Raw genomic sequence first — 13,593 nt, 5'->3', positions numbered from 1 at the left:
GCCTCAACAATCTTCTGTACACCCTTGCCTATAGGAAAGGGTGAGAGTTCCTTCTTTACTTTGAAAAAGGTTGACTTTGAGCAGCCAAAGAAGCAGGCGAAAGGGAACCATATATTTGCAGGCAGATCAATCTTGGCAGGCTGCCAACATGCTCCAAACCTGTGAGGTAACTTGTTTAACACCTTCCTCTGCAGAGGTGTAAACAGCAGGTAGTACATGCATGATAAAGCATCACCTACTTTTGTGACAGAGCTTCATAAATACTGGAGGAAAGAATGCCTCTCCACTCCAGTATTTGTTGCACATAAATATTTGTAATAGTTGCTATGGCAGTTGAGAGAGGAAAGATGAAAATCAGAAAACTGTGAAAGCCCTCTGAAAACAAAGAAATGTTTCTAGAGAGAATGCAGTAAGCTCAAGTACTGCAATTTTTACTCATCTGAATTCTTGTTATAGGTCTCTGATTACAAAAGTAAAATCCCATAATTTTATCTTTATTATTTAAATATAAAATAACTTATTATCTTAGTCAATTAGACCAGTTGCTAAAAGATGGCCTTCATTAATTGCATTTGCCATTTTTAACATCCATGAATCTGATTGTGCCTGATACTTGAGTGATATGCTTAAATTTTTCAGAATAATTCATAGCAGATCAGGAATCTGGGAAAAAGTACTTAGGCCCAGTATTTCAATTGTGTTGGATGAGATTCAGCCTTGGAGTAACTCGACACCTGCAGATGGGATAGGAATAAGATGTCTTTAGGAACCACCCCATCACTTTTCTTATGGCAACCACCTCATGCATCTCGTTGTTGCCAGCGTCTCCATAACATTTTAGAGGGGGATCTGAAAAATCTGAGCTGGGAGTGCGTGGAGTGATCTTTTCATGACATTGAAACCTCTTCCTCTCAAGACACTAATATTTAGCATACAGTAGGCTTCTCACATTCAGAATAACAAATCTGGATGTCCTCCACAACTGTTAACTTTTGATTTTCAAATGTCTCAGATATCTTTTTCCTACTGCTAAATATGAGGCTTTCTCATTTGGCAGTTCTAAGCTACAGTAATTGATTCTTAGAGAATAGTACGTCTATTTAAAAAAACCCTCTAGTTAGAATTTCTGATGTTGTACAATCAACCACACTTACAATGCCCTGAGTTTTACATAGGAGTGCCTATTAGCACAGTTATGGCTAAGGCCTTGTCCCAGTTTCCATTATATAGTAAAACATTATTTTCAGGAATTTAAAAGGCAGCTGTAAAAAGCAACCATGGGCTGCAGTTTTACACAGAAAATCTTCGACCATGAGAAAATTGTCACAAATGCTGAAAGCGTCAGTCAGTTTGCGTAGCTATTTTTGGGTGGACTGAGTGAAAAATTAAATATTCAGTGGTTTAAAACATTTTTTCACACGCATGTACAGCCACCAGGTGTAAAACACCTCATGGCCCTGATTCTTAGCTCTGCACATTTCTTGGTATTGCTCCAATATTGCAAAAGAAGCTTGAAGCTCTGTAAAATAGCATAAAATTTCCTGGCACAACTGAATTTTCAGCTGACAGAGAAGGACACCATTATATCATACTGCATGAAGGAGGAAAGAATCTCGCCCTTCTTCCTTACCTCCATGAGCACAGGGTGTGGAGCAGAAATATGAATGCATTGAGAGAACACCATATATTCTGGCTAAGCCTGAGCAATTGATACAGATTCAAACAAGTCCTCTTTGTACAGCTGTCTATTTTTCTAAGTCTATACTCTGTACAACTTTTTCCTTCAAGAATATCTCAGCAATAGAAAAGTGTTTAAGAGCATCTGTCTTTCTTCCATGTAGGTGTGCCAAGCGTCAGTGTCTAGTGCAGAAGTTGGTAGCAAGGGGAAAATAGTTTCTTAATTTGTCCTTTCACAGAATCAGTGGTCCAAAATTTGTGTGGGGTGAGCATTACAGTATCTTCACAGATTCTGAAAATAATAAATGATTATGTTCACCGGACTTAAAAAAAGAATGATTTGCAAATTTTCATGAAAGACTCTATTTCATGGCAAATCCTCCATTTTTTATCCAAACCAGGTTAATGTGGTAACACACTGGGACATACCATTGCCGTGTTTGTAAAAATATTTTCCTGATTTCACTCACAAATCCCAAATGCACAGGTATACCATATTTTAAAGTATTAGTCTGAAGAGTTTTTCCTAATATTTATTAATACTTGTTAATTTACAGCTCCTGTTATCATGCTGCTTTTGCTTCTCTCCCCTCATGATATATTATTTGCTAATTATATTATCAGTTATTGTAATATCAGCACCCCATGTGAACGGCAAGGAAAAATGGCATATATGTATCCTGGCCCTAGGTCCTTGCCATCTAATTACTGATGTGATAAGACAAGTGAGAACAGCAAACATTGGATGGAAGGAATTAGTTATATTGATACAAAGAATGATGTTGCATCATTCAGAAAGTGACAAATTATTGAAGATTGAATCTACGAAATGAGTCACTAAAGCAGTGACTACAACATGTTGAAATCTTTTGCAAAGTATTCTGCATTTCATTAATATCAGGTAATCTGAGGGAGGCGTTTCTGTAAAGCTCTCTCCCATTGTTAAGTGTAGTTCCCTTTTACAAACCACATGGTATTTAAGCTTCTAAAATTCATTGTGTTGCTAAAAAACATGTGAGCAAGCAAAGAACAGTGTTCAGTCACACCTTGAACAACGCATCCATCAAATATGAAATCAGACTGCCTTCTTTCTCTGTGCTGAATTCCTGTCTGTCATTTCTCCATCTTAAAAAAAAACCCCAACAAAGCATTGACTGAAATATGAATGGATAATGTCCTATGGCCCTTGTTCAGGCAGGATTTCTTTCAACAAAAAACTGTTAGGGATGACTAAATACTGAAGAATCAATTCCTGTGTTTCAAATCAGTATCTAGATGTTCTGAATGTTCTAGGTGACACTCATGTCATGAGAAGTTTGAAATTATGTGAATAACAGCTCTACTGGCAGTCAAGTTGTTACTTTTATGGAAACATTTTTATGTTAAATAGATTCATGCATCCCTCTTTTTATTATTTAGACTTTGAATATGATTAGTATAATAACAATAATTTCTTAGCTGTTAGAACAGCAGTTTTTCTGAAAAATAAAATAAATAGATCTTGTCAGATACCTAACAATGACTATTACAATTATTTCTCTTGGGCTTGGCTGTTTTGTCCGTAGTTTCCTTTCTGTGGGCCTCTATTTTCCTCAATTGAGTATGAAATAAAATATCAAAGGGAAACAACCGTACTGTTTGTGGGAATGTTGACTGGCAATCGCTCGCTTCTGGCATGATAACTTAGGCTGAGTAACTTTCAACTTAAATATGTTTCACATTTCTTTTCTATCAATAATATCTATGTCAGAATGGGGTTGTTAGCATTTAATTAATTATCTGTGAAGGGTCTTGAAGTCTACAAGTGGCACATGATTGAAAAATCTGATGACACTTAAACACCTCCCCAAATTTATGGAAGAAACTGTTTCTTCATCCCAATTTCTATATAGATGTTTCATGGGTCTTCACAGAGTAACTTCTTATACTCTTATGTTAGAGCACATGTATGACTATGTCAGCCACAAAGAGCTTAAGTCAGGCCTTAAGCACTAATTAATTCAGTTAATATACCATATTATTTAAAGCATTATTGTATTGTTTTAGCTGCATTCCGTGCCAAATTTCCATGAGGGTTAGTTTTGCCATAAAATGTGGTCAAGAAATCTAAACTGTTTGTTTAAGCCATCAAGCAAGTAGCTGCATTTAGCAGTTTTAATTTATTTAAGTAATACAGATTTGGGAATGGCTGGCTGTGGAGCATGGATGTGCTAGTAGCTTATTTAGAAGTATTGTTTCAGTATTTAGTATGACCCAACTAACAATTCAGCTTTAAACGCTGCTGAGTGAACTGCTACCACTGGTGGAGCTCAGAACAGTTGCTTTGATTTCCCACTCAGAAGATATTTCACTATTAATTTTAGCTTTAGATTTTCAAAGGGGGAAAGATATATATGCAGGTTATGAGGATGGCTGTGAAAAACAGTGCTGTGTTTTAATTGAGATTAAGAATTTTGCTTGCATATGTAAAACAAATGTACTAAAAAAAGTAAACTCGCTGCCACCAAAACTAAAAACAAGGCACTTTGGAAAATATATGCTGATATATAACTGGCTAGAATTTCCTTCATTTTGCAAAGCCACGAGCCACATGCATCAGCTCACCACAAAGTCATTAGGTCTTTTTAAACTCAGATGAAAAACATTAACAAATACCACAAAAGGCTTTAGTATGGCCCCTTTGTTCATTCACATATGGCAGTTTATAACTCCTGCACCACTTGGGTAGTGTGTTTGTTTAAGCTGCCTCCATCAGGCCAGCCCTGAAAGAACAAAAGACATCTTGAGCGATCCTAAGCAGGAAATGGGCTAATCTAAACATGGCTTGTGACACTATAAGTAGAATAGAAAGGGGAGGGATTGATTAGTCATTAATGTCCAATTGACTCCATATGGATGTTGCAATAATAAGGCCTTTTTCAGTGCAGTAGCGGAGTTATTGAATTAGAGGTTTATGTTTCCTCAGAGCTGACCTTAGGGAATTCCCATTTGGTTCTTCTTGTTGATGTTTTAAAGAGAATGGAGTCTCTTAACAGGAAAAATAGAAGTCTTATCATAACCAAGTGGTTGTAACTAACTTGTGCTACAGTATATTCCCACCCTTTAGTATTTACTTAGCGCATTTCAGAACCCTTGCAGGTGAAAATTTTAGTGGCCGTTTAAATATTCTAGTATTTCATGAACTGCTCGTGGCTTTCTCAGTTTTTCTCCCCTTTCATTCACTGACATGCAGCCTGTAAGAAATGTCCGGTGCTCAAATTCAACTGAATAATATTTGTTTAGCATGCAGAATAAAAGGAGTTTGACATTTGTGTTACTGTGTGACTACAGGCACCCCTGTCCCAAACCTAGTCATGTTTCCAGGTGGGTATTTTGCCAGTGATAACAAGACATCACTGACAATAGTTCATGGGGTGCCCATTTATATTGCCTGTCTTGCTAATAATAAAGAATGAGAAAGTCTGAATGTGGTTGGGGATGAAGAAGTAAGAGGCAGGCAAGGGGCAAAACATACAAATGTTACACTGTTACTGCTACGTCTGATTACAGTGAAGCATTATTAGTAGTAATTTTTGCAACTTTCTCTAAATTGAACATTGAACTTTTAAATATTGCTGTATTTTTCCCAAAATACAGCAACTGTCTGTGCTCAGGTTAAGAACAGGACAGGGGACTGCCAAGCTGGTTTTTCATGCTCCGTCTTTTTATGGCATTTCCATGTTTATGAGCTACCCATCCCTTGCAATAAAAGAGAGGTTCCTGTTTGCATGTTTATTGGGTTCTAGTCTTTGCAATGCAAGCTGCTAGCAGTGCTAGTTGTATTACCACAGACAGGGCCCGATATTTTGGAGGTCGCATCAGTATTTTCCAAAGTAGACAAATATGTCACTTCAGCTTAATGAATAACTGATGATAGGACTACTAACCAGTCATTTTTACACTAGGAACCTGGAAAGATTGTCTTTATTTCTGTGTATCCTATCTTGGTATGTGTCCATGGGAGATGATCTGCAGTATGCTCTGTAGATAGGCAGATTCATTATCTGAGGGGAGTCAAAAGAAATGTATCACTTCAAACATGAATCAATGGCCATAGAGTGAAGAGTAATTAAGGGATAACAGAGTGACTGATAAAAATCTCTTTTTGCTGTCACTTCTTTTCTCTTTTTTCCTCATCTTTTTTTCTCACCCTTTTTTTCCCTCCATTCTGTCACATTTATTATTGTTTCTGTTCTGGTAACACGCAAAAGCCCAATCTGAGGTTTTGTTGTAGATGATGTTTAAAATGCAAAGTAAAACCACGTCTGGTTAAAGACAGTAGGATTAACCCTAATTTGGCCAGGATTTCAGGAAATATGCTAAGAGATAGGCATTTTAGGCACAGTCCTAAGATTCTTTTCATTATTAAATGTTAAAAAGTCAGATAAAGGCAGGAATAAATAAATAAGCAATGTAACATTGTATGTTTCTTAACATTTACTTTATATGAAAATATTTATCTTTCCTGTTGATGATCAGATTCTTTTATCTTTCTAATGTTATCTGATTAGAGAGCAGTCTCTTTAGGAACAAAAATATTTTTCAAATTATTTTCACAAAGCTGTAACATTTTTAGATTTATTCTTCGATGTTCTCCATATTGCCCCTAAAGAGTAGTCTGGAATTCAGCTTTCACAAAGGGGTTGCCTGTCATATATCCACAAAAAGTGATCATTCTCCTTTAATCTGCCTTTAGTTGTAAATCATTAAAGTCATGACAAGTTGAGCAAATGCAAAGGATGTAGGAAGTGAGGCACTGCACATGTTCAGAAGCTAAAAGTGTCACTTTGAGAACAGCCCCTGTCTTTCGGCCAAAGTATAGACTTTGCCAATTAAGCCACTAGGGCAGCCAACCTGTACTGCTTTTGCAATAATTATAAATTCTGACCAAGCTCTTAATTCTGGAAATCCCTCCCCCTGTGATTGTGCTATGAACAGTAACTAGCAGATAGAGCAATAGAGAGACAATTACCAACTTCCTCCTCTCATCTCGCCCTTCGCTGGTAGTACTTTTCCATTTTATCTGTTATTTTTTGTTTATTATTTATTAGACTTTCCTGAAAATATTTTCAGAAAGACACCTACTTCTTTGCAGTTATATATACATTTACTTTTAAAATTTCATGGGTCTCTTTCAGCCTCTGTCAGTAATAAATATAATTATCATAACAGGGAAAACCCCCATACTTTGTTAAATATGTTGAAATTGTTTATATAGGGCACAATACTGTCAAAATATCTGATTGACAGGATGAAGTACCTGAGAACAACCAGTTTGAAAACTTGTTCTTACATGTTTCAACTTGTAAGACCTCACTGAGTGTATGTGTATTTGTATCATTAGCACCTGATTTCTAAGCTAAAAAGGTACTGAGACTTTCTGGCTCCCCTACATGAATTATTTTATTGTAATGTTTTATATATGATGATTATAATTCTGTGGTTTTGAGACTGTTAGAAGCTGGATTGGAGATTATATTACTTTAGTTATTTGCAGAAATTATTTTGCAAATGCTTTTGTGATGGCCTATAGGTCAACTGCTAAATATTCCCCCAGTGATCAAGCAGAAAGAACATCAGCTCTTTGGCTGCGTTTTTCAAGTTCTTCAAGTATGGACTTAAAGCAGATGCAGCCAGAGTTTCTTGACCTTCTGGGGATGGTTGTAATTTATCACTCCAATTATGCATTGTTTTCTAACATAACCTTTCTCTGAAAACAGGTAATTTATGGTGGGGTTTTTTTTTCTTTCCCCCCACCATGTTTTTGTTTGTTTGTTTTCATTCTATCTAAATTATATCTGGATTAAAAAGCCACCTATAGTCTTTATCCCAGTAAAACTACTCTTTGCCTGCATTAGGACTTAAAAGTCAGGCCAAAATTGTGTTAGAAAGGGCTAAAGACAAACTCCTGTGTAGCCATAATGAATAAGGACCTTTGGGAAAGTAAAAGATGGAAAAACATCATATGGATTCAAATATGTCTTCTTTCCTTTGCTGTGAGCAGAGTAGTTGAATAGCAAATGACAACTTTTGCATGACTAATAATTTATATTTTTTTTGTAACCAACTTCCTAACTGCCCACATACTAGGAACACATTTTTATAGTATTATATTAAAAGATAGGACAATTGTTACATGATATATTTGACATTTCTCTAATTATATAACTCATATTGTATCAATAAATATTTCAGTGTTGACTTACTATGTTTGTAACTTACTGAAGTTTCACAATATATATCCTCTCTCAAAAGATGGTATCTTTGATATACTTGTGATCCAAGCTTTCTGACAACAACTTATGAACCACTCATACCCTTAAATTGGTCCTACCTGCAGGTTGCTCAGCAAAACTTCTCCTTTTTTCAGTAAAAAGTTGCAGTCCCAATAAAGGACTGCAGCCTCCTGTAAATGCAGAACACCTGTAGCATGGTACTTAGAATAGTATTAAAATAGTTTTGCATCTCACATTTGCCACAAACGTGCCTTCTTTTATGTGCATGCAGGTAGTTACACAAATTGCCAAATTGGTGTCAGTTGTAAAGTAATGGCATCAGAGGCATCATAAATTACCAGGGTGATCCTCAGGAGAAGACACTGCTGTATGAGAATGAGTTTTTTGCTCTCAGGGTAATGTATGTCTTCATCTGGCCCAGTAGTCAGCATATTGCCCTGTGTTAATGGATATAGTCAGCTTGAAACTACACTACATTTCACTGCACAATAAACATGGCTGTCAACACCATATAAAACAAAATCAATTTATCCTGTATGGTCAGTGCGTTTTAAATGAAATTAATGTACTGTGGACCTGGTGGCAAACAGGTAGTGTATTAGTTATGCATCCTCTAATTTAGGACCTTTTTTCATGTAGATACATTGCCTATATAGAATTTTTAAAAAGGTATACATACGTATATAATGTTTTTACTCTGAATTAAAAAATTAATTTTTGCACAACTAGAAACCTGTGAGTCAGTCACCAGAATTAGCAAAACTGCAGTGTTTTACTTAGTGTAAAGAACTAATCTTGTATTATTTAGCAGATAAATTCGTGTTGGGAGCTGTAATATTGTACAAAAAAAGGAGGCCTATTGCTGTCCTAATTTCTTGTAAAGTATCTTGCTTTTTCGAAGTATTGGATTATATGAACAGTTTGATGAGGTCTAAGACTAAATATGTCACACTCTCATCGTAAACACTTTTCACCTTTTTTTATAGCTAAGGTATAACTCTAAAAACATATGTTATCATCACAATTGCACAAGTTTTTTTCCCATAAAAGCATGCCTTGGTTATCTGTTTCTTCTGTATTAAGTGGTTCTATACTTCACATTCAGCTCTGTGAACTCTAAACCCCCATGAAGCTTTGCTGTTTGTGGTCAAGAAACAGCTCTGGATGCATTCAAAAAACCAGTTAAGATTGGCACGTACAAGTTGAATTGATGGCAGATAAAGACACATAAAAGCACAGCAGGCTTGGAGCTGGAGTGCTTGCCTCCCACTCTGGAAGCTCCAGGATGCTGTGCATGTACCTGTTGTTGGAGGCAGAGAGTTTTATTACATATATGTGATTGAATGCTTCAAGGCACATCTAAAATTCAACCAAGGCAGATGCAACTTTAAAATGTTCAGCTCTGGATATAATCAGATCCATACAACTAGCAGCATGTACCTGGTGTACTATATCATTTATTTTGTGAAATGTTTGGTATGTACTTCACCGCTGAAGCAGCAAACTCATTGCAAATGGCTTGTGTGAACAGGTTGACATCAGTTGAGACTCTCAAGTATAACTTTTATGTGAGTTCTGTTGAGCATTCAGAGCGTGTATCTTATGTTAAAGTCTTTATCAAATCTCCATACCTTAACTGGAGAAATACCAGTGTGATTTAGTTCCTCACTCTGATGTTGGGTCATCTCAGATGGGCGAGCCTGACCCGTTGCACTGAAACCACTCTTCAGCCTATCTTTCTCTGCCTCTCTCTCTCATAAATCTGGCAGCAAAGAGGGAGCAAGAGAAAGGGGCTAAAATAACCAGAGCACTGAAAGCACTTGCATAATCCACATAATAATGTTTTGCATCCATCTTGTTTCTTCCTGCCCTGACGTTACAGGGAGTAAAGCAGTGAATGGCTCTGCCGCTAAACTACAGCAGTATTATTGTTGGCCAACAGGAGGTGCCACGGTGGCTGAAGCCCGGGTCTACCGGGACTCGCGGGGCCGCGCCAGCAGCGAGCCCCACATCAAGCGGCCGATGAACGCCTTCATGGTCTGGGCTAAGGACGAGCGCCGGAAAATCCTCCAGGCCTTCCCCGACATGCACAACTCCAACATCAGCAAAATCCTAGGTAAGTGCAAGGCGGTGGGGAACAAGTCGTGACGGTGATTGAACCAAAACTGAGGGATGCTCTGAAGGCTCTGCTGTAGCAGTGGCAGTTGGCAGAGGTCAGGGATTCTGGGAGCTGGGGAAAGCTGAGATTATTTATATTGGTGACACAGGCTAGCTACATTTGGAAATGCAACTTACAAGTGATAGGACATGGAGGAATGGCTTTGAACTGAAAGAGGGCAAGTTTAGATATTAGGAAGAAATTCTTTGCTATGGAGGTGGTGAGGCACTGGAACAGGTTTTCCAGAGAAGTTGTTGATGTCCCATCCCTGGGAGTGTTCAAGGACAGGCTGGATAGTGCTTTGAGCAACCTGGTCTAGTGAAAGGTGTCCCTGGCCTTCCAATCCAAACTGTCCTATATGAACTTCTCTAATTTTAGGACATTTATTTGTTCACTGAAATTGGAATTACAGAAACCTATAGAAATGAAAACTCATGGGTTGCGTTCATTTTAATTCCCTTCCCTTTGCCTTTCTGCTCCTTCCCTAATGCTTTTCATTCTCAACAGCAGTCACAACATGCTTTAAAACAAAAGGAACATTTTGTGAAATCTGTTGCAAAACTGTATCCCGATAAAGGGTTTAATTTCAAGATCCCTTTAGAATGCATCTAAACTCCTAATCATCTGAATGCAAAATGGTACTTGCTAGAGTAAATAGTGGGAAAAAATTAATAAAGTACAAAATCAAAATAGAAGGTTTTTGTCAGACAGTACAGTGTCAAAGAAAGAAATCTGGCACATTTCAAAAGAACTGTACATGCATACCTTCCCACATGCAAAATGCTGTTTGGTTCAAAAGTGTTGCAATGTTCAAAAAGCTAACCACTAGAATCATGCAATTAATATATTGCTTAGGTGAAAGACACCATAGTTAATATTTAAATTGTATAGATTGGTACATTTGAGGAATATAACATGGATTATATTTTGCCACTGTGCAAATAAATGGACTCCTTTTTGAAAAATTTTGATTTGCTTTTTAAGACACCTCAAGAGAATTAGAAACATACGTGAGAATGAGTGGTGAAATGTTAAAACCTATATTTGCTTTCTGAGTCTTTGAAGTGGAAGACAGATTCCAAATGTAACTCGTAATAAATAAAAGTAAAAATCAGGTTTCCTCTGTAATCATTATATTGTAAACTCTTAGTTCAAATACATTCTTACCAAAGTTTGTTTCATTTTAGTTCAATCAGAGGCAAGAATACATACAAATAAATGTTACTTTGTCCTAAAACTTCCAAAATCTAACTTAGTAGTTCTCATATTTTTGTCTGCCATATAAGTAGGTTATATGAATAGCCTTTCAGTTGTGTATAAAACCTTCACTGTTTCAGTGTTGGCAGCTGTAGGGAATCTATATTATTTGTGTGCATTCTGTGAAAAAAACTATTAGGAGCATAGTAACTGTATTCATTAAAATGTAAACTTCCAGCATAAATATTTCAGAAGTGCCAGCAACTGAGTGTTTGTTAACCATGGAATTAACCTGTCAGTATCTACTCTGCCACAAATAAGTCTATGTCCATATAATATCTGTGCAACTTTTCCAGGACAATGAGAAAAGAAACTGAAACATTAGAACTGACACAGGGTATTGCTGGCTACGGATAATATTTATACAACTTTTCCATTTGTTGATGTATGAAAAATGTTGGTAAAAGAATAGCTTCCACCCACGTTTACCACAGCTGTAATCGTTTTATTCATCTAAAAGACACCAAAAAGCTATTTTCTGCATTTCTTCTTCCCTGTAAAAAAATATCCCATCTCTATTCAAGTGTTTAGATAGCTCCTTATAAACAATACAAGAGATCTGAATACTTTTCCCTCTTCCTGTGTACACTGTGTTAATTTTTTAACTTTTTTATTGGTGCAGCTTTCAATGAGAGTTTACAGTACCTGAAGTGGTGTATATAATTACAATGTTCTTTCTGTTTTACTTTTTATTTTTTTAATGTAAGTTTTTGAAATGTAACTTTCTCAATCTAATTCTGTGTATTCATTACATCTGGCTGGAAGGTAATATGCATAATAGGATTTAAAATATGGTAAGGTGTCAATATTATGCCAGGCTTATGTCAGAACATTAGTAAATTTAAGACACTCAGGCAGCAAGGGATTGTTCGTAGTTTTGCTGAGTCTATAAGGTTTGATACTTTTTTCCTGCTACATAGCAAGATATTAATATCTCTTAGCAGGAGTGTATAAACCAAATTCTCATAAAAATATCAAAGAAGCGTGTATCCCTAGGCAATGTGTTAGGCTTTTAACAGAAAAAGGATGGCTGTAGACCTTCCTTAACCATCGTACTGTGCGTGGTATTACAGAGGTATGGAATTATTCACAGATTAATGCTCATATTGTAAAAAATTAAATAGTCTATTTTGCAGAACAAAGCTGAGATTTTGAGACTTAACTATTGATTTTTAGTGAACCTATTTAATGGAGATTTACATATGTTTGGTCTGCAGCAATATCTGCAGTCAAGGTTCTTTTAAGTTGTCTCAGGTTGTGAAAGCCAAAATGTGCGAAGACTGATGTAAATCTAAATCAGTTTATTCAATTAACCTAATTAAAATTTATTATGATGAAAAGGCATGTTGAAATGTGTATGTGTAAAGCCAAACCTGCTTTACTTGAGCACTCACAAGTATTTTGTGTTAACAGGATCTCGCTGGAAGTCCATGTCAAATCAAGAGAAACAACCTTATTATGAAGAGCAGGCACGGCTAAGTAAAATCCACCTAGAAAAGTATCCTAATTACAAATACAAACCTCGACCAAAACGTACCTGCATTGTTGATGGAAAGAAACTGCGTATTGGTGAATACAAACAACTGATGAGGTCTCGAAGACAGGAGATGAGGCAGTTTTTTACCGTAGGGTGAGTACAATTGTTGTAATTGTTTTCAAAGACAGAGCATGCTGTTTGAAACCAAATAGACTTATCTGTTTAAGTCACTGACTAATGTTATTTGGAAGGTAAGGATTTGAACCAGTAAAACCTTATTAAAAACATAAGATGGAATATGGAGCTATCAGCTTGCCACTGAATGCTGATTGTGAGACTGATTGTGGAATTCTTTAAAGTCAAAAGAAGTTGTTTCCCATTAGCCTGAAAGGTTTGAATCATGTCTTTTGTGAGTTATTAGTAAGCTAATCCATTCTGGGTTAGTAATGACTCCAGGATCATTTCCTAAATTAAGAAAAGAACAAAGAGAAAAACACAAAAGATTATTCCTGTGTAGAATAAGGAGTCAGGGGAGGGGGAAAAGGGAGAGGAGTAATAGCAGTTGCATTAGGAATATACATGAATGTAAGATATCATAGCATGATGCTATTAGGAAACTTACTATATATAGAACTGTGAAAAAATATTTTAAAAAATGAGTTTTAGGAACACTCTTTCAAGTAGATAGACCAGGTAGATTTACAACACAGAATATATGGCTCAAAAAAATCCTGGCACAGTTTTAAAAA

At 36.4% G+C, this 13,593-nt stretch overlaps 1 protein-coding gene across 18 annotated transcripts in view; it reads left to right on the top strand.

Moving 5' to 3' along the window:
* Positions 1–13,593, top strand: part of SOX6 (SRY-box transcription factor 6) — a 375,371-nt gene that overhangs the window by 348,050 nt on the left and 13,728 nt on the right. For 16 of the 18 annotated variants that reach the window (XM_064657436.1, XM_064657427.1, XM_064657438.1 and 13 more), the window contains 2 exons: positions 9,835–10,068; positions 12,781–12,997. In XM_064657436.1, coding sequence (XP_064513506.1) covers positions 9,835–10,068; positions 12,781–12,997 — 451 coding nt within the window. The remainder of the gene's footprint in view (positions 1–9,834; positions 10,069–12,780; positions 12,998–13,593) is intronic. The other 2 variants (XM_064657444.1, XM_064657431.1) reach the window with 1 other exon arrangement.

The sequence above is a fragment of the Pseudopipra pipra genome, chromosome 6, assembly GCF_036250125.1.
Source record: "Pseudopipra pipra isolate bDixPip1 chromosome 6, bDixPip1.hap1, whole genome shotgun sequence".
Taxonomy (NCBI): Eukaryota; Metazoa; Chordata; class Aves; order Passeriformes; family Pipridae; genus Pseudopipra; species Pseudopipra pipra.
This window is presented reverse-complemented; position numbering and strand designations above follow the sequence as displayed.